Source organism: Alligator mississippiensis, chromosome 14, assembly GCF_030867095.1.
Source record: "Alligator mississippiensis isolate rAllMis1 chromosome 14, rAllMis1, whole genome shotgun sequence".
Taxonomy (NCBI): Eukaryota; Metazoa; Chordata; order Crocodylia; family Alligatoridae; genus Alligator; species Alligator mississippiensis.
Genome location: NC_081837.1, coordinates 41100010 through 41124426, shown reverse-complemented (window position 1 = coordinate 41124426; position 24417 = coordinate 41100010). Strand labels below are relative to the sequence as shown.

The following is a 24417-nucleotide window of genomic DNA, read 5'->3' as shown; positions in this document are numbered from 1 at the left end:
ACTTTGAAAGGGGTCAGGGAGATTTGGGAGGGGAAGGGGGGGGTCAGAGGAGGTCAGGTGAGTTTTCCATTTCATCCTGCACAAGCCTGCCAGAGCTATTCTCCATGGTGCATTTCACATTCAGCTGCAGTGAATGGACACTGATAGCTGTGAAGGGATCTGGCACTGTATGAACAGGCCTTCCTTAAGCGCTCGCTCTTGTGCTCTCTCCCACTCTTTATTCCAGAGGACTTTGGGAGCGCGGGGAATTAATAACAGTCATAAAGCGATGCTCCAAAAGCTGGAAACCTATGCTGTTCTCGATGGAAACCCGGCTGCTGACAATGCTCCTGCTGCTCCCCTCTCTTCCAAAGCTGCTGCCTGGTATCAGCTTTTTGCACTCTGCATAGTTGACAGCTCTGGTCCTCCTTTTAAATGTTGCTGAGTTCTGGGGCAGCTTTTAGGGAAGCATCTTGAGCTCGTGCCTGGAACTTGAGGCTGCAGGAGTAAAAGGTGGAGCTCTGTTTACAACTCCACCGCTGACTTACTGACCTCCACCACGTCTTTGAGACTCCTGGGGTTTCCCTGTCTGGAAAATGGAGGGTTGTAGTGACCGGCTATATAATGTGCTTTGAGCCTTTCTGGTCAAAGCAGTCGTCCAACTGTGAAATGCTACCGGCGTATTAACCGCATTGCTTTCCTTTGCCCCTTCACTCAGGTGGATGATGAAGTTAGAAGTTAATAGAGAACTTTGGGAGTTCACAGAGAGGCGCTGGGTCTGATTCTCTTGTTGCATTGCTGTCTGCACAGTCGTTTGCCCTGCTTGCGAGTGGCTCCGAGTGGCTGCCGTTCCAGTTTGGTAACATCTCTTTCCCAGTCTGCACTGGTGAGTGGTGACAGCCCTAGAAAAAAAGGCAGTGGAACAAGCAGGGCAGGTAACCTGTTGGCTTTGTCAGTGATTTATTTGTGTAACAACCTCAAATTTCTTGATGGAGACGGTGCCTGAGGATCTCCCTGTTCAGGCCAGATCCTGTTTTGGATTATTGGACTCCCAATTGCGTCATTGTGTTTAAATGATCAGAAAATCTGTTGCTTCAAGAAATCTTTCAGCCAGGTCGTTGCCCCAAATCTATAAGGGGAGACCAATAGAAAAATAATTCCCTTTCTTTCTGAGCAACGCTCACCTGCTATTCATACCGCAGCACAAGAGAGCAGGAGGTATAGAGAGTTTGTTTTTTGTGCGCGCGCATCTAGTAACACTGAGTGTATTCCTTTTCCCCTTGGTACCTGTAAGTCTGTGTAGATTGAGATGTGTGAATTAAAGCAGGTTTGACAACAGGCTTAAAAAATTTCACGAGTTTGGACAAGGCAAATTTGTATTTTAACATGGTGGTTAGACAGGGAGAGTTTAGGGGTGACTTCTGTCAGGGAGCGTGTGTTGCCTGACTTAAGCTATACACTCAGTATTGCTTCTGTGTGTCCCCCTGTTGCCTCCTATCTAATACATAAGTTGTGAGCTCTCTGGAGCAGGGACCCCCTTTGCGTCCTGTGTCCTTTGTGCAGCACCTGGCACAAGAGGGATCTGGTCCGTGACGGGGGGCTGCTGCGTACTGCTGCAATGCAAATACCCCACTGAAATTGCTGGGCAGGTTTGAGCAGGGAGAGGCTATTAACGGGGGGAAATGCAAGGATCTGAAGATGTGACGGGACTGTTCTCAAAAATAGGTTAGTGTCCAAGGATGGCTTCCCCTGACTTTCGTTTTGGATGCGTTCCTCCTTCTCTGTGTGCTTTAATCATTGTTACTCTGGTCCGGTCCGTGGCATTGAGATGGACACAGTCAGTTGTGACTGTAGTTCCCCGAGTGCATGAAGTGGGAGAGGGAAAAAAAGGCTGAAGGGAGAGTTTGGGACGGCAGGAATGCCAAGCATCCGGGCTCAGCCTGCTTTGCTTCTGCAGGTGGAACGGATCCCTGGCCACCTCCACCGCGTTCCCTTTGTCTGGCCAGCAAGCCAGTTTCCCCCTGGCTCCCTCCCTTCATCTTGCAGCGAGACCCGCCTACCTACCTGGTTACCAGGTGAGGAGGCCTTGGCGAGTTGGTCTGTTGTTTCTCTGTGGGAGAGGAAAAAAGCTGCTCCTAGTCCAGCTGGTAGGTTTAGAAACCTCCACCCACCCCTTGGCAATCTTGGTTTAAAGGTTGTGAGAGTCTCGGGGGTGGTGGAATGGCAAAGCAGGGAAAAGGTGGCACCCCGTGACACCCTGGTTACGCTGCACCCTACTGCGCTAAAGACCCAGCACGTGGCTTTGTTCAGCAGCTCTGCACTGAAACCTGGGAAGGGTCGTGCTGAAGGGGAAGCCTGCTTTTCCTAAACTGGATGTCATCCCTCAGAGCTCCTTTACAGAGCCTTTCACTGGGCTAAGTCCTGTCCCTACTTCCCAGATGTGGAAGTGACTTGCCAAGGTCACAGAGGAGAGAATGGGACCTAGGTCCTCATCTCCAACCCTGTCTGGACCAGCCACCCCGCCAACTAAGAGCGAGGGCTCCGGAAAGAAGCAGTGTTATTTGGTGCGCCACTTCACTGTGATATGATGGGCCTCCAAACATGTGTTAGGCACTGGCTCTCCCTGTGGTGGTAGCTCCTTTGGACCGCTGCCTGGATCTTTCTGAAAAGCAGCAGAGTTGAACTTAGCCCTTCATGGTCTGCCAGCTACCCTGCCCCGGTGGAGATTAGACAGCTAAAATAAGTGCCTGTCTCAGCTGGGACTGTTATTTCAAGCCAAATTGGCACCTGCATACTAAAGAGAACATCTCATTGTTTTAAAAATAATACCGTGTAATAAACCTGTCTCCACTGCCTGGACAAGTAGCTCCTTTTCAGCTGTGAGAGAGAGGTGCAGGAAGGTAGGACACTTGCTTCGCTCCCATCCTACCAGCTCTTGCTCGTGAGCAGAACCACACCGTGGATCCATTTGCAGGGAAGAGCTGCAGCATTAGGGGCCAACTGTAGTCCTCGTCTTTCAGGCACGTGCGAGCAGGTTGTAGCAAGGCACGGGGATCCTGTGATGTACCGGGTTTCTGTCACTCCAGCTGACGTGACATGTCAGCATCAGATGTGAAACAGGAGCAACGTCAAACCTTTCTTGCTAGCCCAGAGTGCTTGGAGGTGGAGGGAGGAAGGATGCTGAGTATTACTGCTGGAGCAGATCCTGGGCACACAGCTTGCACATGAATTTCAGGGATCCGCTTCTGAATGGGTGCGGGGTTTGCTTCCGAGTCCATCTCTGCAGAACTTTATGCAGAAGAGCAGTGTCCTCCACAGCATCAGCACCATAGGTGGATGGTTGTACGCTGCCTACATGCAAAGACTCTGGCACCACGATCCTAATAATATGCTATAGCTCTTCTGTGTTGTGAGTAAGATCAGAGGCAGGGAGGGCCCTGAAACCAAATGCGGTGTGTGTGCCAACGGCCTGGCCCCACCTCTCCCTGACTGCAAACCCTACTTAAGTACCTATTCAGCCAGTGTGCTCTGTCTGGGGCAGGCTGCCTTTGTTGAACCAGGCTGCTGCAGGGTAGGAAGATGGGAGTTCACCTGTTGGTTTCTCTGCTTGGAAGAAGTAAGTCTCAAGTTTTGTTGCACGCATCCTTTTGGGGGTTAGGGCTGGTTCTTGCAGGGTTTCCAAAGTGGTTGGGTTTTTTTTCCCCTTGCCAGCTCAGTGCTTTGATTCTGCTTTATTTTTTTCCAGGCTTCATGGCAAGTCCTTTCCAGTTAAGCAAGTCTTTTATGTGATCCTCTGTGATCAAAAGGAACAGGTATTTCACTGCAGGCTAATAAGCAGAGGAGGCTAACGGATGCCTGAGCGAGGTGCATTTTAAACAGCAAAGGCTTCGCGCTCTCTCACAGCTTTGCCTGCAGTCTGGTCGCTGTCTGCGATCTGTGCCGTGCGCTGGCTCTTGCTGAAGGATACGCTGGGCTTAATTTTCTTAAGCAAGTTGAATGGGAGCCTGAGGTGGGAAGGGAAACCTCTTCTCTGCTGCTGCAAGAGATGAAACCTCCCTGACTTGTCCTGAAGTGCTAGGGCAGGCAGAGCCACCACCCCACCCTCTGCTTTAGTCCATGGGATGGAGTGGGAGGTTGGCAAGAGTGAGATGCTTTCTTAAAGTGAGAACTTCTTATTTTATTTTATTTTATTTTATTTTATTTTATTTATTTTTTTTTTTAAGTCTGTGCCTTAAGGCACCTGTGCATTTGGGTCTGCAGCGTGCACCTCACATCCCCCTGGACTGTGTCTATTATGGACAGCCCCATTCATGTGCAGTCGCAGAGAGCCTGTCCCAACTTGCAGCGTAGGAGCCCGGCTCTTACTGCTGGCCGTGGAGGGCTTTGGTCACAATGCTGCCCGTTGCAAAGGCACAGAGCTTGGCCTGGGGCTTTATATCCGAGAGGGTCATATTTCTGCCGCAGGCATTAGGGTTGCTTGTTTGTCTCCGACACGTTCAGCATATCCCATCCGGAGGAGCTGTTGGATTTTCCCCTTTTAGGAAGCATCTAGTTGCTAGAGCAAGACATTTGGATTTTATTCCCAGCTAACTTGCTGTTTGACTTCAGGCCAGTCATGTACAGCCTCTCTGTGTATGTCTCCATGTATCTGGCTGTGAAAAGTGGCTGATGTTCAGAGGTGTTGGAGGCAAGCACTGAAGCCCTGGGTTATGGTGGCTGTAGATGGGAGCACCCTTACCCACGGGTGGGATCCCCCCTGCACTCAAGGGAGCCATATGAGCATGGGGTCTACCCAGGGGTGTCCCTTACTAGGTGCAGTGCCTTACTTCCCGCCCCAAAGCAGAGCAGTCGACCTGCTCTCAGCACACAGTGCGGGTCTTTCTATTTCTTTCTGTCATCCTGGGGCAGTCTGGGTCATCCTCCTATATAATTTTCGAAGAAAGCTCATGAAAAATAAAGATAGAACATAAACTCATGAAACCCTGGGGAGGTGTGGGGGCTGGAGAGTGAGTCAGGAGAGATCCGGGAGAGGGGAGAGAGCGCTTGGTGTTAATTATGAGTAGGATGCAAATGACAGCCCGCAAACTTCTTAACCCTGGGGCTAGGCACAGACATCACACTTTTACTGGGATAAGTGACTGTAAACCAGTCTGTACCCATAACAACAGGAGTTTGGTGCACACAGACTGGCCTGCACCTGCAACAGAACAGAAGTTCGGCACACAGACCGGTTTAAACATGGCAGAACCTGATCTAAGACTTGAGGCCTTCTCCAAAGGGCGAATGTGTGGTCTGTTTGCTACCAGTCTAAACTATGCCGCTTACAGAAAACCGCGTTACTTAGATTGATTCCACCTCCGGCTTTTTGAATGTCCGTACCTAGCTTGAGAGAAGAGGCTCCTCCTTCAGTGGCAAGGAGAAGCTGGAAATGATGTTTGCGTACCTGTAAAGCTTTATCAGGGCATCCCCAGGGCCAATGGCTCTTCTGGCCCTGTTATCCAAAAAGGCTTCTCAACCCCCTCTGCCTACTGTGTAGTGCTTGCCCAGGTGGATAGTCCGAATGGATGTGCGAAGGGAGAGCACCATGGGGCAGTTTCATGCACAGGGTTTTACCCAGGGCTACAGCAGGATCCCTGACCCATACCCCTCACTGTGGGGTGATCCTTTGCAAACGCGGTGCAGCAGTCCAGCTGCCCAGCACAGCCCTGGAATGAGCTGCTTTTCTCCTTCCTCCCACCCAGGAATGTGGCCTGGAAGGGGCCAGGCGTGGTCTTGTTTTGTTGGGAAGCTGAATTCAGGACAAGCATTGACCTCGGAGACACTTCTGGACTCCATTCCCTCTTTGGCAAATGAGACTTAATGGAGAGAACCCAGAAAGCGAGGAGGGGTGAAAGACAAGCCTCTTCCCTGGTTGCTCTACAGGCTGCCGGGGGTGCAGGCCGGATTATAGGGCTCCGTGGGTGAGAGCTGGCCAGTAGGCCATCTCTCTGACACCTCTGAAATAGAGGAAGCCTCAACTGCTATAAATGACACCACGATCTGGAAAGGGCAGATGTGAAGCTGTCCTGGAGTCGGAGGCTATTACTGTGTCTCATGCTAGGTGGTAAGGGAGCAGGTAGTAGCCTGCAAGCAGTTACCCCGGGACTGGTGTGGGCAGATGACACCTAAAGCAGTGGAGCTTACAGCTGTGGAGTTTACCTCTGCTTCTTCCAGGGGTAATTCTTCACTGGGTCTTTTCAACACTCCTTTGTCTCCTGGGGACACCTGGGGTGATACCCAGCTCTGTTGTAGACTCCCTGGGGTGTTGCTTGGGTAGGCTACTTAATTTTGTACGCCTTCTATGACCTGGGGAGCTATTATACCCACATCCCCCTGAGTGCTGTGATGCCCGAGTAAATATTCAGCAGACCTTATGCCACCCTGGTAGGGGTCACATAGGCACCTAGTTAGCAAACTTGCCATGAGACCTTCCAGGGGTGTTTAAAGTGCCCATCTCCGTTGCGATCACTCTGGCACGTGAGAGAGGACACAGAAAACAGGCGACTCAATGGGTGATGTCAGCTCAGATGTCGTACTCATGATTAAGGTGATTGCCACGCACTGGCAGAGGAGGTTAAACTGGGTCAGGTTTGTCTGTGAAACAAAGGAGGCTTCATCGGAGCTGCTGAGCTGCACCTACTGCTCGAGAGAGGTGGGGAAATGATGTGGGTGAAAACGGAGGCTACACCGCCCAAGCGTGGGAAAGAAAGGGCTTGGTGGCTAATGCTGTGAATGGGGCCTAAAGAAATGAGTTTAGATGTAAGCTCTTTGGGGCAGGGATTGTGCTGTGTTTGCACAGCAGTGGGTGCCGCTACCAGGCAAACCATGGAGAGAGGAACAGGGGGAGTGAGTGACGGTGAAGGGGGAGAGCCTTCCAGGGGTTGGCAGCTCTGTGAACCTGGCCCCGTGACCTTGGAGTAGTGATGCTGCCAGCAAAGGCCGCTCCATGTAATCTGTACACCGGGGATATCCCTGTGCACTAGGTTTTTCCTTTCCCTGTGGCGCTTCAGGGGTGCGAGGAACTCGCTCTGTGGCTTTGGACCCCTTAGGAAGAACTCGCATAGGTGATGTGTGGATGGCTGTCCTTTCCAATGAGCTCTCTCCCTTCTCCACAGTGCAGGGTGTAAAGCAGAGGGAGAGACCTGGAGTCTGAAGCTGGCCCACCCGAGCCTGGACTCTGCATTGCAGTGACCGCATCTTCCAAGAGAAGGCAGAAGAAGAGACGGCTTGATTGCTGCCGACAGAAATGGCAGCCAGTGTCTCTCCACTGGACCTGGAAGGGAGACCCCAGACCTTAGGGTCTGGCTGTGGGGAATGCCGGCTGCAACGCTGCTGTCCTCTTGACTTAGCCGTCTAAAACTAAGGAGCACGGGGGCAGCATGGCTCAGAAAGCGTGGGTCAGCATGCTCTTCCACAGCCGCAGGGCTCAGCTCTTGCTAGTCAACTCCCTGACGTTCGGACTGGAGGTCTGCCTGGCTGCCGGGATCACCTATGTGCCCCCACTCTTGCTGGAAGTGGGTGTGGAGGAGAAGTTCATGACCATGGTTTTGGGTAGGTGGCTTCTTACTCTCACCCTTCCTGCAGTTTCTGAGGGCGGGGGCAGATCGGGAAGCAGAGGTTTGCTCCTTCACAAGTGACTAGTGATGGCAGGCTCCCAACCTGAGACCCTGTGAAGGGACCCCGTTTTCAGAAAACGAGCGCTCAGCCTCTCCTGGCAAGTGGGGGCATCTTTTAAGGTGTCCCTTAACGCTCAGGCTCCCAGAGTTGCTAGTCACTTGTGAAAACTTTGACCCTGCCTCTCACCCGGGCTCTTAAAGCAGTGCTGATCCCATGCCCACATGCTCCTCTGTAACACCATGCCTGTCTCCGTTCCAGGGATAGGGCCTGTCCTCGGCCTGGTCTTCGTCCCGCTGATCGGATCCGCCAGTGACCACTGGCAGAGCAGCTACGGCCGGCGGCGGCCTTTCATCTGGGTCCTGTGCCTGGGGGTCTTGCTGAGCCTCTTCACCATCCCCCATGCCAACCACCTGGCAGGCCTCTTTGCCCTCGATGCCCGCCCCCTGGAAATCGCCTTCCTCATCCTAGGCATTGGCTTGCTGGACTTCTGCGGCCAGGTCTGCTTCACTCCCTTGGAGGCCTTGCTCTCGGACCTCTTCCAGGAGCCTGACAATTGCCGGCAGGCCTTCTCCATGTACGCCTTCATGGTCAGCCTGGGCGGCTGCATCGGCTACCTCCTTCCAGCCATTGACTGGGACGGTAGCTTCCTGGCCCCTTACTTGGGGGGACAGGAGAAGTGCCTCTTTAGCCTCCTTGCCATCATCTTCCTTGGTTGCGTCCTGGCCACCCTCTTTGTGACCGAAGAGGCAGCAGCACGGACGGACACTCTGATGGGTCCCGCACTGAAGGACTCTTCCCCCAGGCCCTCGTCTCCCAGCTGCTGCTCTTGCCGAGTCTCCAAGAGCCTCCTGCAAGCGAGGCACATGGTGCAAGCCGTGAGGAACCTCTGCACCTTGGTCCCGCGGCTGCACGGCCTCTGCTGCCGCATCCCCAAGGTGGTCCAGCGGCTCTTTGTGGCCGAGCTGTGCAGCTGGATGGCCTTCATGACGTTCACATTGTTTTACACGGACTTCGTTGGGGAAAGGCTGTACCAGGGGGTTCCCAGGGCCAAGCCAGGCACGGAAGCCAGACGTCACTATGACGAAGGTAGGAAATGAGCCAGCTGCCTTCATGTTCGAGGGTGGGAGAGCGGAGCCGTTTAGATGGGGTTGGAGAGGGGTTCCATGGTCAGCGGTCTGTTCCCAGGGGTCTCTAATTGGCGTGGGAGTCTCCCAGACCAAAATCACCTATGCAAGCCTCCCCACTTGAGAGGCAGGTCTAATTAACTCTTCATAGCATCCCAGATCTCAGAGCTGGGTAAATGGCTCTCTCATTTCTTACCTGTTGAAATTTTTACGCAGAGGTGGTGAGCAGAGCTGAGAGCCAGGTTCACTCTCCTTAGGGCTTGCAAGACCAAACCAACCTTCTTGTGTGTCCCTCTCCAGCTCCCAGGCACCATTAGGATGAACTGGAGTTTCTCTATGAAAAAACCCTCCATTGCAGCACCCCACATCCCTCTGTGGAGGGGAGCTACAGCCACATCCAAACCATGATGGCCTTTGTTTAGTGCCTGAGCATTGAGGGGATAGTCAGGAGTATTTCTGAAGTTCAGCGAAGATCAATCTGCTGACTTTGTGCAAACTCCCGGGAAGTGGGGCTAAGGGACAGCACGTTCAGAGCAACGTGCAGAGGAGGGTCCCTCCCCCTCCGGCCGTGGGAACTGCAGTGAATCCCTGAAAACACTGTTAGCTTTGCAAACACAGATAAAAAGGGCAAGAGGGCTGCTGGCTTCAGCATCCTGCAGAGATAACATGGAGCCAGGAACTCCCTAGGCAGGGAACGTTATGGCAGGGTTGTCCTCCTCTGCACTGTTGACCTGAGCAGCAGAGCCACGTGGAAGGGGACGCTGACTGGTGCCTGGTTTCTGGAGAGGCAAAGCGGTCCAGGAGATAGCATGCTGCATCTCCGCAGTTCCCTCCACCGCTGCTTCGCCTCGCTTTCCCCTTCTGTAAACCACTGGTGGCAAATGTCGGCTCGCCACTTGGAGAGCCGAGGGCAAGCAGGACTGTAGGGAGCCAGGCTGCACTAGGGATGTCCCCCTGGCTGGGCACCCTCGTTGCACTGCCCGCACACTGCGCTCCCCCTGGGCACATGTCCTCAGCTCTCTGGCCTCGCCTTTTTGGCCCTCTAAATATATTTCCCCCCTTGTCCCCCTCATCCTCCACCAGGCTTCGGTTGTGTATCTTGCCTTTTGGCTTTCCATTTGTTGTCTCCCCAGACTTGACAGTTCACTGTCTCTCTGTCCCGTATGAATGTCTGTTCAGCTCGGAGCTTAATTCTGATTTAACGCTGATGCTGCAATAGCTGTTTCTGGGCCCCGCTGTGCTACACCCAGGGCAGACAGGCTGTCAGTGAGAGTCCCTGCTCCAAAGAGTTAATGGTGGAGGTACCTGTAATCCCACACGCCTCTGCCAAGAGAGAGGTCCAGGCTGGACGTGCAGAGAGGCAAGCGGATGTCTTGCCCTGTGCCAGCACCTGGGTTTTTTCACCAACTTAAACCCACTCTTTGTTCCTTGGGTTTTGTTGCTGCTTTTGGATCTGATGCCACATCCTGGTTCATGCACAGGCCATGGAGGGGTTCCAAGGAGGGATTTTCAGGGGAGCTTCTCAAAGGCAGGGATGGGAATTATGCACCCAGCTTGCATTGCCTTTCAGTGGGGCCTGTGGGTGCCCAGCAGCTGCTTCTCCATTGGGAAATGCTCCCTTTCCCCCTTGAGCAGGTTGGGGTCTCAGTGGCATTAGCAGGGGGTCCTTCACCAGCAACCTCAGCAGAGAGCCTGAGGGCTGAATGGGCTCTGGAAGCCTGCACTCTGGTCCCTGGGCTGTCATGATCTTGTGCTGGCATGGGCCAGCCTCTATGCAGCAATGCAGAAGGGCCCTCAGCCTGCCATTGCCCTCCAGAATTGGGGAAGGAAGGGAGCCCCGGAGCCATTTGGCTTTCTGCAAGCCAGGCAGGCTCAGGGAGGGTACGCTGTGCTGTGCATCTCCACCACCCTCCCCTCATGTCTGTTCCCAGGTGTGCGCATGGGCAGCCTGGGCCTGTTCCTGCAGTGTGTCACCTCCACCTTCTTCTCGACAATCATGGACCGCATGGTGAAGCAGTTTGGGACGCGGGCGGTCTATCTGGCCAGCGTGACCTTCTTCCCCCTGGCTGCCTTCGTCGTGTGCCTTTCCCGCAGTGTCCTCATCGTCACCCTCTCGGCCGCCTTGACGGGATTCACCTTCTCTGCGCTCCAGATCCTGCCGTACACACTGGCTTCGCTGTACCATCACGACAAGCAGGTGGGCACTGTTGCCGGAGGCAGGGGGGTGGCATATAGCCGAGATGCCAGGCTGAGCGGTCTGCCTGCTGGAAGCCACCCGCAGGAGCTGCAGCTCGGCTCAACTCAGCCCGAAGCTGGAATGAGGTGCACCCAGCCCCAGCGTTTCCATTTTTAGGCCTTGCAACTAGGGAGAAGGTCCTTCAGGGGCCACCCACCTGGACCTTGCCGACTTTGGTGGGGTTAGTGAAATTGGGCCCCATTTAGTTGGGTTTGTAAAGCGAGAAGTCGTGTTTCCAGCCCTTCCCTCCCTCCACAACCAGCCGCCCAGTATCCATGCAGCGCTGCGTGGGAGTGGAGGAACTGCAGGTTTCTGTAGGACGTGTCTTGTCCCCACTACATTTTGATGCTTCAGTGGAAATTGAACCATGTTCCCTAGAGCTTCCCAGTGCTTTGTCTGCACCCAAGTTCCCATTGTGACATTGCCCAAATCATGAATCGTGTCCTGAATACTCGGGAGACAGCCATTGATTATGAAAATCAGCTTCTTTATTTGCCCTGCCCCTATTGCTGCCTGCACCCCTGTGACCTAAAAGGAGAGCTGAGGCCCACATCTGCCCCAGAGCTGGGGCTTTAAGCAAAAACAGGCTGTACTTGAAACCAGTGATTGAAATCGCAGGCTCTGCCTCCTTGCACCTTATTCATACAAGGCTGCTAATGCCGGCGGGAGCTTCTCATGCATTTGAAACGAAACATTTTTGTGGCTTTAGAGACCCCCTTTTCCCCCCAGTGGCAGGCAGCTTGCTATGGGGTTAAAAGAACTGGGAGCTTTGACCACAGACCCCCAGATGGTCACGTAGAGCGAATGCTTCCAAGCGCCTCCTTCCAATATGCACTGAACTTCCTGGCGCACTAGAGAAGGGTTTGGAGGGCAGCCAGGCCAGCTCCTCTTAGATGAACTAAAAGCCTGGTGTTGAGATCCCCTGCGGGCATTCCCTTGGCCAGCTTCCTGGTGTTCTGCAGGGTGGCCAACAACGTTCCCAAAATGCTGCTGAGAAAACACCATCATGCCAAGGATGTGGGCACCAGAATTAATGAACCTGCTGGTAGAGTTAGTCCTGACATTGCACCTCCCTACTCCCACTACTTGTTTGTGGTCTGCAACGGGCCCCCAGGTGAAGACGCCACCTCCTCCAAAACTTCCGCAAACTGTTATCTACCTCTTTCATACCCGTTTCCCCTGTCCTTTTTTTGACTGTTTTAATTCTACCGTTGCTTCTCGCCCTCTGTCCTCCTTCTGTTCCTGCTTCTTGTCCCCCTTCCTTCCTGCCTCTGTGCTTCTCCTGAAGTGAGTCACCAAGAGGGGGTCCCAGACAGCTGCCACTCCAGCGTTGTGTGGACTCCTTAGCGAAAGCCTGCAAGACTAACCCCAGCGGCAGCTTCTCCCACACAGACTGCGTAAGTCAGTCTCTTCTCATGCATGCCCTCAATTGTCGCTGCATTAATAGGAGCGGAGAAGCCCTGCGAAGAGTAGGAGGAAAGATGCGCGTAGTCTGACACATACACCTGAACATCCAGTGTACACAAGGCATGTCACATTTAAGGTGCGCTAAGCAGGCTTGGTCCAACCTCAAGACTTCTGATGTTGAAGAAACCATTGCCTTGTCTGCACCAGACTTCTCACAGGTGTGTGTGTGTTAAAACAGGTGCACCTTTTACACCCTAATCCTGGCATAGCCAGAGCAAGAAGAAGGCCTGTGCCTTTGAAGGAGCTGAGCAGGCTTCTTGGATCACTCTGCGTTGAGTGTGAGGGGTCTGGAGCACTGACAGACATGCCAGAGCTTAGTTTTCAAGGCTCTCAACCGCTTGAATCTGCGCATGGATCTGAAACAACCGCATTGCAGAGGTCCAGCCATGGCCTCGGGCCACGTTAATGGAGTGTAGCTAGTGAACAATGCACCACTGGGGGTGTTCACAAATAGCCAGGTGAGGTCCAGACAACTGCCAATAGCTCCGTGGTGGTACCGAGCTTGGCAGGGCTGCCTGTACATCCTGGCATGGTAGTTCTGCAGTCATTCCCTGTATCCCTTTCTGTTGTGTATGGAAGAGGAGAATTGCTGGGTTTTTCAAGCAATCAAATCTGAGCCCTGTGCTCCCAGAACCATTTTTTCCCCTCTCTCAACCAGGTGCTTTCTTTCTCCTGGCTTGTTTTGGCCCATTGTGTGGAAAATGGGTTAGCATGTTCTTGGTTCCCTGCCATGCCCACCACCAGATATGTCCAATGTAAAATGGCTTGGCTTTCTCGGGCAAGCAGGGCTTTCCCAGCAATTTCTTTTGTTGCATGTGACTGTTATTGGCAGTAAAGTAGTTTATAGAGGGCTTCAGCTGAGATTTGGGCATTGTGTTAGTTGCTCTGTATATGCACAGTAAGGGGCTGTTCTTACAGGAGACACTGCAGACAAAGGGTGGGAGGAAAGGAAGGACTATTTTCCCCATTTTACAGACAGACAACTGAGACCTGGAGGGAATGGCCTGTCCATTATCACACAGGGAATATCTGGCAGAGCTGGGAAGGACCCATGTCCCCTGAGTACCAATCTAGTGCCCTAGCCTAATTGCTTGTCACTTCAGAAGCCCAGGGAGCTGGTCCTGAAGATGCTGCTTGGCTTCTCCAGGGCCTGACCTCTTTGCACTGGAGCTCCTTACCCTGTTCTCCCTAGCAGCTTAACTAACCAGCTGCAGGGGCTCTGCAGTGAGGGACCCATGGGTACCTGTTGCAGGAAGTTGCCCGGCTCCATAGGGCCCCTGCGCAGCTCTAGACTGTCCAGAGCAGCATCACAGATGGCAGCCGGCGGTGTTACAGACCTGTCCTGGGAACTGCATGGACTTGTCTGCAGTTGAGAGTTAACCTGGATTAAGGCAGTGAGTGCGCTGGAAGCAGGCTCACTCTCGGGGTGTTGCTTCAAAAGCTGTTAACTTCAATGAGGCACCTACTTGCTATGGATTTGCAGTGATACAAGCTCGGGGCCACAGTTGTCTCGTCTGCCTGGCTGCGTTCCTAGCTGAGGAGCATAAATTAGACTCTCTGCTTTTGCAGAACAATGGCACCAAAACCCACCCCCGTCACCTGATCTGGAGCCGGTGTGAGCCATGCCTGAGCAGTTCAGGTGCTCTCTAGGGCGTGCAGCAGAAAGGCTTTGAGTCACTGCTTTATCAACACTGGAACTGTTCTCTCCCTTCCCCTAGCTTCTCTTCCCAAAAGCCCTTCATAAATAGGACTCCTGTAGCCCTGGGAGGCAGTGTCGTCTGCTTTTCTTTCTGCAGACATGTCTGCCAAACTCATGGGGCTGCTGCTAACAGAGCTGTATGAAAGTAAGCATTTGCAGGGAGGAGAGGTCAAGGTGCCTGGGTCTCCTCTCTACTCCAGGGTGAGTTGGGAGCCATGTCAGTGAGGTCCAGGGAGCTGCTGTGCCCACACTAGCATCTGGTTTGTTCTGCACAACCTGATTCTCTCACAGTCTTGTGATCGGTCGGGGCTCGGAGCAAGACGCCCGCGCTGCAGAACATGGGTCTGATATGCTTCCCTGTAGCGGTCACACATCACGCTGAGCAGACAGATTACTGCAGCAGGTCAGGGTCACTTTGAACCTGAGACCAGACAGGGACGGCCCTGCCAGCCAGGCCTGCCTCGGGGAGCTGCTGCTGTGGCTGGGGCTTTCTGCAGATAGCATCCCCTTTAGCCGAGCCTGACCTGAGATGCATGAAGCTGGCACAGCTTGGAGCAAGGCAGGGTCTGACCAGGCCTCCCAGTGCCTTGTGCAAGTGCTGGGACGGGGCCAGCCTGCCTCGTTCTCTGGCTCGCCAGGTCTTTCCTGCCCTTCGGGGTTTCTCACCTTCCCTCTGTCTCCATTTTTTTAACCTCAGGTATTTTTGCATAAGTACAAAAGCAAAGAGGAGGAGGATGCTGCTCAGCTGGACATGAAAACGGGCTTCCCCAAAGGGCCTCTCTCCAGCCAGAAGCTGCCCTACCAGAATGGCCACGCCGGGGGCCTCTTCTCCTCCCCGGCGGCTCCCAGCTCAGCCCTGTGCGTCAGCTCCCCCTGCGAGGTCTCGCTTATGATGATGGTGGGAGATCCGGACTCTGCAGCACCCGGCCGAGGGATCTGCCTGGACCTGGCTATTCTGGACAGTGCTTTCCTCCTCTCTCAGGTTGTTCCGTCCCTCATCCTGGGGTCTGTTGTCCAGTTTACACAGTCAGTGACTGCCTACATGGTGTCAGCCGCCGGCTTCGGCCTCGTGGCCATTTACTTTGCAACCAAAGTTGTCTTCGATAAGAGCGATATGGCCAAGTATTCCGCGTAGCGAGGACTTTTTGCACGCAGGAGGGTGCGGGGGTGGCGGATGCACGTGCACACTTATGCTGTATGTTACGGGAATCCCCACGTTTCGTGCCTTCTCCCTATCTCTAGTGCTATCTGAGGGAGCCTGACTGTGCTGCCCCGGGGGCACGTGGAAACGGAGAGGATGCAGGGCTCATCTCAGGTGTATAAAGAAGGACATTGCAACCATCAGTGCTTTCTGCATGGTGCCTTTATCAAAGGCTAGCACTGCACAGGGAGCACCAAAGAGGATTGCTGAGGTCAAAGGGGAAGGAAGAGTGTTTGCCTTCAGCAGCAGGGAGGGGCAGTGACATTGTGTGTGCATGTGTGTGGGGGAACTCCTTTTGCAAAGAGGGGAGCTGAAACCCTGCCTTGCTCGGGGCGGGGAGGTTCTTATCCTGGCTTTGAACCAAATCCCCACCTCTGGCTGGTGTGAACTGGGATATTCGGGTAGAGGAGGCGTGGCATGGGGTGTGCTGGCAGAGGTAGCAGGGAAGCCCCATGCCCGAGCGAGCTCAGGTTTCTGCCGCGTTGGCTGAGCTGCCCGGAGGGGCTGCTGGCTGGCGTGAGGGCGCTGGCAGAGACCAGCAGAGCTGCGGTGGGGGCTGTGCGCGCCTCGCTGCCTCTGTTAATCCCTTTGCTCTTACAAGCACTGGAGTGATGCACAGCCAGGCCTCCCTTCTGAATGGGCTCTTTGCTTTCTGCACCCAAAGTGCCTGGCACCGATCTGCAGTGCCTTTATAAAAGGGCTTGGCCAGAGGCAGCAAACAGGCTGTGTTCACAAGGCCCCCTGCTCGGTATTTTATAGCATGGGTCAGACCTCATTAGCCTGACCATTAACCTACAGTTAAGTGCAATAATCCATGGCAGGATGTGAGGGTCCTGGTGTCCTCTGAGCTCCCCAGATGCTGGAAGCACTTAGCCCCTGACCCCCATGCTTGCCTTGTGTTTATGTGGTGCCCCTTCCTGCTACCCCTGCCCTGCATGAAGCCTAGAGGTTAAAATCTGACAGCTTTCTCACTGCAAGCACGGGAACTGATGAGAAGCAGAGGCTGGAGAGCCACCGTTGCCGGCAGTCTTTAGGGCAGGTGAGATCTGTATTGGTCAGGGATGGTTCAGGTATGGCTTAGTCTCCCCGCCGGGGCAGGGGGTTGGACTAGATGAGCTCTGAAGGACCCTTTCCCACCTTGTTTTCTGTGACTGCTGATGCAATTGCAGCTTCCTCCGTCTCGTGTTGCCCCACAACAACCCAGTGGGGGAGATTTCCTGGAGCCATGATAACACCCATGGACCTGACTCCTGTAGGAAGCGCGTGGAAGCCGGGTTCCTACCTACTCAGTCTGCCCCAAGCCAATGCAAAGCTCCTCCATTATCCTGCCCTCAGGTACAGCCTCCTGATGATACAACTGGGGGGTGAATTTGCCTCCCAGAGACTTCTCTAGAATTAACTGCTCCGCTTGTGTGTACCAGCTCCCTGGGCTCAGGGAGACCCTCCTGCTCGCTCAATAGATATTTGTGTCCTCGGCCCCAAAAGTGATATCTTCTGGTGGCATCCATGCAGTAGGGGACTTGTGGGGTGGGGTGAATTGCTGGAATGTGCCCCTCTAAGTCCCCTCCATCCTCCTCCACCAAAACCCCACATCCAGCCTTTCAAGCGCGAGTAGACGTGGCTCTCCCCTGCCTCCAACTGGTATGTTGTTTTAAATAGAATCTGCTAGTTCATGCATATTTAATCATGCATTAGAGTAACCGGTCTTTGCAATTACTGAGTTGCAGATGAGGTGGTATTGACTGTGAGGAAGCCTCTTTGTGACCTCTTGAGGGAGGGAGGGAGGAAGGAAGGAAGGAGAGAGTTTGCTTGAACAGAGGAGGTCCAGGTGAGAGACTTGGCTAGTGAGCAAAGGGGCGTGTGAATATGTGGCTTCCTCCACTTGCATTTTTCTTTCATCCACCTCTGCCTTTTGGGGAGAGCAGTTCAAGGAAAAATCCCCCATCCTTAGACACCGTCTCTACCCATTTCAGACCACCCCACCACCGAATGCTCTGAGGTGTCTTTCCTATCCGTGCCCTGTCCCGCTGCATGGGAAGGATGCCTTGTTCTCATTATTTTTTAACAAGCCCGCCTTGAACTTTCCCCTCTCTCTTCATTTAAAACCCAGTCTGTCCCCCCTGTATTTCCCTGGCTCTCAGTGCCGCTGTGAAACAGGACAGCCCATTGCTGCCAGTGCTGGACAAACTGATTAGACTTGTGCATCTGGGCTGGGATGACCCATAGGACTTTAAAGGTCAGTACATGAGCTACCTCAGTCACAAGAAGCAGGGAAGAGGCTCTCAGTGCTCATTTGTGCCCACAGTTTTGCACCTCGGGTTGTCTGGCTCCCCCTTTCCACCCTCTCTCTTTGGGGGTACCAGAGGCTTTGGTCCTTAAATGTAGTTTTCCATTCCAGTGCGTCCTGCCTCAGAGCCAGGTCCACCCCTGGACACTTCTGCTGTTTGCAGCAGTTTTTCCACCCCCCAGACTCAAGAGCACAGAGCATCAACTCAGCTGGCAGACTCCAGTCCACCTGCAGTGCTGGGGATCATGGTGTCTGGGTAGCTTAGAGCAGGAGCTTGCAAGCCAGAGTGGTCTCCAGTGGCAGAAGAAAGGGTGCGGTACTGTGTGCTGCTTGTCTGGCGGGGATCAGAGCCTTGGTTGAGGATTTGCACGCAATAGGGGAGCTCTCAGCAGTGCAACGGGCAGTCTGTGCGGCTGCAGCACGGACAGGAGCCTCTGCGGGAGTGAAGAGCATGGCCCACAGCCCAGGCCTTGGCCCTCCCGGCAACCCGAGCTGTGCCTGCAGCGTGGGCAGAAACCAAGGTCAGGCTGAGCAACCCAGTGCCTCATTGCCTGAGCTGCGAGCCAGCAAAAGCAACCCGTGAAAAAAGACAAGGCCTTGCCCAGGCCGGGCGAGACAAAGTGCCTTCAGTGTGACGGAGGCGTGGGAACGGCAGAGCCCTAGGGTGGAAGGCTCTGCTGAAGGACAAGGTGTTCCTGTTTTGGCAAGGCTGTGTCACACGGTGCTTTCGGCGCCAGAGCTGAAGCCGGCTCCCCTGCTGCCCGCAGACACTGCCCAAACGAGCTGCTCTTTCTCCGTCTCTCTTTTTTTTTTTTTTTAAATTTGCTTTGAGCATGAAGGGGCTTAAAAACCTTTCCAAATGATAATCCCAGCGACACTTCACCACGGCCAGGTTAACACACTGCAATGCAGATGTCTCTGGGGGGGAAGCGGGGGAGTTGCGTGCTTGCTCGCTCACAGAACAAATGAGGGCAGGAAGTACAGGAGGACCCCATCGACGTAGAGCCGCAGGAGAAATCTTAAGGAGACAAAAAAGGAATTGCCTCAGCTCAGAGTTCACGGCGTCCAGACGAACGCACTGACGTGTAACGAGCATTGAGCAAGAAACTGAGTCCATGCTTGGGTGTAGGTAGGGAAGTGGCCGTTCGCTTGCTTGTTTTCCAGAAGCGCTGAGCCCCTTTCAGAGAAGGTGGGTGCTCTCATGGGTGGGTTTATTTAAATGACCGAGCAAGTGTTTCACTTAAGGTTGATGGTCCCCGAGTGCCCTGGCTCATCCAACTGTCTGAGAGACAGGTGGAGGAGAGATGAAGCCCTGTTTCCAGTGTGCCTGGGTCCTGGCCCTGTGTAGGACAATCTGGAGCTCCTGGGTTATGTGACCCCAGCAGTCTTTCCTGCCCAGAGCTGGGGGGCTGGACCCGATGATCTCCCGAGGTCCCTTCCAGCCCTGAACGTCTGGAATCTGTGAATCCTCTATCTTCTCTTCCCCAATATAGCATAGACAGGCATTTCCAAAGGCGTCGGAGGCCCGGCTCCAGCTGACAAGCCCAGCCTTTGTCTGCAGTAGCATGGCCAGATCTGGCCAGTCCCAGGAGGGGCAGGTCCTGTTTGCAGAACAGGCATTGCCAGTTCCCGTGTAGCCAAGACATGATGTCAGGGGAGGTGGCCGTGTTTACTTGTGAAAGGAGAGCTGAGCTGGGCGAATGTGTGCACCCCGGCACTTCACCCAGGGCTAGTGCTATATCCCCTCCCTATATCCTGCTCTGGGCCCAGCCCGGTCTCCCTGGCTCTCCGGTTCAGCCAGGGAGCCCCTCCTCAGAGCCGCCTAGACGATGGGGCTGTTTTTGTGAATAAGCTGATGATCGTGTGGGAGTGAACGGAGCTGCTGGGTGCCAGACTGAGAGACGGCGTGAGAAAGATCAGAGGAAGCTATAGGAAGAGGTTGTTCAGGTAAAGAAAACAGCTGGTGGTTCAGACAAGAAAGTAGCAGCAGCTGGAACGCTAAAGGCTTCGTAAGCCCTGCTCCAGGCTGCTTCATAGCTGCAGCGGTTCGGTTGCTTCTCCTAACTCTATCCCTTGTGGTCCATAATTAGCAAAGGCCCTTTTTTGCTCACAGCCATCCTGGGGTCAATCAGGTACATGCTTTGGGTACCCCAAAATGTCCTGGGAAAAGCCAGCGTGGCTCGGTACAGAACCGCTGCCTATGGCTGGGACGTGGCACAGATGAGCGAGGGACCTCAGTGTGTCCTAGTAAGCACAAGTGCAGCCTCTGCCATGTCCTGTTGCTCTTATAACTTACATGTACGTAGAAGCAGCGCTGGAGGACGTGGATTTTGCTGTATGACCTACGTCCACTGGAGCAAACTCCTTCAAGGAAAGGGGCAGGTGTTCATGCAAGCTCCTCTGTTCTCAGGTGACAGGTCCATTTCTGGACACTCCCTGGTGAATATTGTGGTCTCCCTCTCCCTTCTCAGCCTCCCAAATAGGGGCTTTAAAGGGAATGCTATTGGACCCAGTGGGAAGGGAGGGGAGGTGTCTGTCCTTCCCAGTTCCCGTTATGCGAATCTCTGGATCTGGGAAAGGATGTCCTGTTCTGTTTTTCCTTCAGGGCGATATGCTGTCTGCAATACATTCGTGTCTTATTTATTTAGCGGAGTCAATATTTTGTATCACGTGCAGGGAGGGATATTATAAATTTTATTCAGAGGGAAAATAAAAAGCTTTTGATCAAGAGTGTGTGTCGCTCCATTAATTGCAACGTTTGGGGTAAGCGATGGGTCAGCACATTTCCTCCACGACCCACTGGGAGTATCTGGAGTTTGCAGAAACTGGGGACCAGCATCCACCTCTGCCTGGTTGTACTGGAAGTGACGGAGAACCCTAAAGCTGCACGAGACCCTCTAAATGATGGCCAGGCTTTCCCACTTGCTCCCACTTCCTGGGCCCTGAGCAGGAGCATGGAAGACAATCCATCCATCCCACGAATGCGTTGCAAAAGGCGGATCCACTAGAAGGGGACCTTGGTGAGAGCTGAGCATCAGTTTCCAGCAGGATCAGGGAGCAGGATGTGCACACAAGCCAAACCAGCAACGCTGCCTGGGTTGATCGGAGCCTGAAACACACTGCCCTTGGGAGCAAGCGGGATAGCAGCTGCTGCTTGCACAGGGGCAGGAACAACTCCACCGCATTCAGGAGAGGTCAGAGAGGCTGATGTCACCCATGTCTTGGGCTGTTACACTGGCCAGCTGCCTCCCGTCCCCCGTTTCTCCTGGAGAAGCGATTGTCATTGCCTGATGCCAGCATCACCGCATGCTTTCTGGCAGACTTCTGCCTACTGGGGCTCTGGGCCTCAGCGGTGGGAATGGGCCTGGCCTGCCCTCTTACCATGCAAACCTGCAGGCTTCTCTGCCCTGCCTTCCCACCTCTGGCTTAGTGCTCCTTGCCGTAGCAGGGCTAGGTGATGCGGAGAGCTCTCTCCCACCCCAGCTCATGTGCGTGCTGCACAGTTGCGCCGGCAGATGGCGCAGGGAGCCCTGCTGTCAGCATCCCTCCTGCCCACAAACCCAGGTTCCTCCATCTCTGCGTAAAGCTGGATCTCAAGCCTGAGCAGCCAGAAGCACACCAGCCCTCAGGACAAGCCCAGAGAGCACAGCCTGCTGCAAAATGTCACTTTTGTCCTGAGAAGGCATCAAAGGGAATCTCTGCTCCCATGCAGACTCCCGTCTAGGCAGACGTCAGTACTGGCAGGGAAGCCCATGAGCCATGGGGTACAGCCCCCTGGTCCTGGAGCATCTGGATCTATGGCAGATGTCACTCACTGGCCAGGACCTGTTATATCATCCCTCTTTCATCCTCTGCACAGTGAACAGAGACCCCTGCGCAGCCTGGCACTTTTGCACAGCTTGTTCCTGGCTCTGGGTGCCATCATGCTGTCCAGATGTGATGAGGGCCAGCTGCCAATGTGCTGTTTCGGGAGGGAAGGCCAGGTTAACGTCTGTAAGCAACCCCAGTGGTGCAGCAAAGGCCGGGGCATGGGCCAGACCCTTATCAGGAGGGGCAGAGCAGCCCTGTCTGTCTGAAGCAGTGGTTTTCAGGTGGGGTGGGGAACCACACAGTCATGGGAAGTGATCTGCAGCTCCCGCCAGGCACCTGCTTTTGCAGTTGAAGAAGTCTGATGGAAAAGATAAATGGCAGAGACGTGTGCAGGACTGGCAGTAACCCAGTGGTTCCCAAAACATTTGGAAGCACTGATTAAAAGCATTTCGGATACAAAATCTGTAAATGTAAATAGAACAGGGTGATTTGCAATGAGGGTGTGTGAGAAAGACGAGGCATAAGTCCCACACAGACTGCTGCTAGCCACCTAGCAGTAAAGTGGAAAGAAAAGGGGTTCTGGATCTGATGTGTGGAAGTGTAACACGTCCTCTATTACCTGTGAAGGGAAGCCCTTTATTCCCAAACTGGGACAAAGGGAGCTGAGTTTGTTGGACTGTGCCTGGGATAGACAGTGCGCATGTCTCCTCAATGGAATTACTTTATTAGAAAGCTAGACATGAGTTTAACTAGCATTCAGATTGGGCAATGGAAATGCAAAAACACTCGCATTTGGGAGCATGGGTGTAGGTCAGTCAGACCCCAGGAACTTGGAGCTCTTGTTAGCTGTTCAGTACCCCCAAGAGCTCTGGTCCATTATTCCCCTCGCCCCCCTTCCCCAGGTTTGCAATCATAGATATACGCTCATTAATGGCATGCATCTACCTACAATCTGATTGTCCATATGTTAATGAAAGGGGTTGATCACGAAGACCTTCCCCAGCTCAGTGAAAAATTAATGATAAACACTTTATGACTCTTTAACTAGGATGGCCTTTTGGATGGTGCATCACTTAGGTTTTGACTCTTGAGAATGAGTGCTATTGCATATGGGAATGGGTTTCATTTATTTCTTTGTGTCACTGTGGTCAACCATGTAAGTCGGTGCTTTCCTGCTTACAGCAACAAAAACGTGGAAGCTGGCCTTGCAAGCCTGTCTTTATACAAGGCTGCCCAATCTTGTTCCAGTCTTTAGATAATGGAGGATGTATACGAGATGCCAAGGCCTCTAACAGGTTCCTTTCAATCTGCGAAGTAACATACTTCCCCAGCTAATCTAGTCAACGTAGAAAGCCCTGTTGTTGTAGCCCTGCACCTCCACAGATTATATCTAATCCCTCAAGATTTAATGCACCTTCTAAATACAGAACCCTGGTCTATAGATTATAACTAATCTGTTTTGACATAATGCACTGTCAGCCCCGAAGGGGCAGAAACCAGTATCTCGTCTCTCTCTGGGGATTAGATGCACTCAGTGATTTGGTGCTCAGGCACAGAACCAGTACTACTTGTTATTGTATTTCTTGTTTTTTTTATCCCATAGTGACGAAGAACTGCAGTGATGGGCTAGGACCTGCTTTGCTAGGCACCGTACCAACACAGAGCCAGGAGACAGACCCTGATCCCTCCATCCAGCGAGACCAATCCGTGCTCAAAGCAAGCAGCTGTGAGTATGGGTATGGGAGCTTTTTCTCCCCGTGAGCTCATCTTTTTATTCCTTAACGCATAAGAGTAGCCCTGGGTTCTGCTCATATGCAACTGGTTTAGGGTTGTAGCAACCTTGTTATTTCGGTGGTGAAATCTTACAGTGCCCTCTCCTGGCACAGAGGAAGGCAATCATGCACATGCATCTCTCTTCCAGAGAAGAACAGAGCACTCATAGTAAGAATCAGCACATGCATCATGCCTGCAAGAATACATACATGCATCATACATGCATGCAGCTGGTAGCAAAGCCAGGCATCATTTAAAACCAATAGAAAACAACAAAGCCAAGCAATCCAGGCCCATGAACGCTAGCAGTGCACTCCGTGCACCTGTCATGAGAATCCAGTCCATGGAAGTGACTCATGAGCAAGTCGGTTTGTGAAAACAATCAACTCTCCCCCGGCACCCTGAAAGCAATAGATGGCCTAAAGGAAAAGACCTCAAACCTCAATTAGGAGGATGGTGTAGCCCAACCAGCACATGAACACAATTGCTACAACATAGCAATGAACATGTACATTCCTAAAATGATTCTACATAAATGTCTACTTTGACCATTTCCTAGGAATAGGTTTGGCGAAGAGTCCTGCCCCAAAATGGAAAAGCAGAGATAGCCATAACCCAGTGGCAAAGACATCTGGTAGCAGCGACAACAGGAGCCTATAGTGTCCTATGGTTTCCTCAATGAAAATCTAATTACAATATCTGCCTCACACCACCATTATCCATTACAAGAAATAGCTCTGTGGTCTCCACGCCATAAAGAAGCTGCTACGGCTGGCATTTTAAGTCATTTCCATGGAAATTGGGCACCTGCCTATCTAATCTCCTTTGGAAACCCTAATCTAACCCAATGCAATTCTAAGAGTAAAGTCTGGAGTCCATTTTTTTCAGCAGATAGTTATAGTGATTCAAGCCAAACCCAAGTGCTGGAGGTTGAAAAATGGAATCCCAATGAAAGCATCATCTCCTCATGCACTGTTGCTCAACAGCCCTAATACCTGAGCCAGGGAGCAAGCAACTGGGAGATGTGCACAGCATTATTTCAACCCCGTGTACATCTATCTCCAGGCTGTTGGGAAGCCCCAGTCTAAGGCAAGCCACTAGACTGCTGCAGATCCTGGCATAGACTAGCATGCAAGCCGGCTCTCCAACCTGTGCTCTAAGTGCAGCATCCCTTGCTAGGTGGAA

General features: G+C 53.1%; 1 protein-coding gene across 6 annotated transcripts in view; it reads left to right on the top strand.

The window, feature by feature from the left end:
• The window catches only part of SLC45A3 (solute carrier family 45 member 3), a 42888-nt gene extending 22509 nt beyond the window's left edge, over window positions 1-20379 (top strand). For 2 of the 6 annotated variants that reach the window (XM_059717627.1, XM_059717628.1), the window contains exons 2-5: window positions 7134-7569; window positions 7894-8721; window positions 10691-10956; window positions 14859-20379. In XM_059717627.1, the coding sequence (XP_059573610.1) occupies window positions 7398-7569; window positions 7894-8721; window positions 10691-10956; window positions 14859-15296 (1704 nt within the window). In that variant the 5' untranslated portion in view covers window positions 7134-7397 and the 3' untranslated portion in view covers window positions 15297-20379. Of the gene's footprint in view, window positions 1-738; window positions 866-3495; window positions 3596-3681; window positions 3792-7133; window positions 7570-7893; window positions 8722-10690; window positions 10957-14858 lie in introns of those variants that run through there. The other 4 variants (XM_019477287.2, XM_019477281.2, XM_019477290.2 and 1 more) reach the window with 4 other exon arrangements.
• The last annotated feature ends 4038 nt before the right edge of the window (window positions 20380-24417 follow it).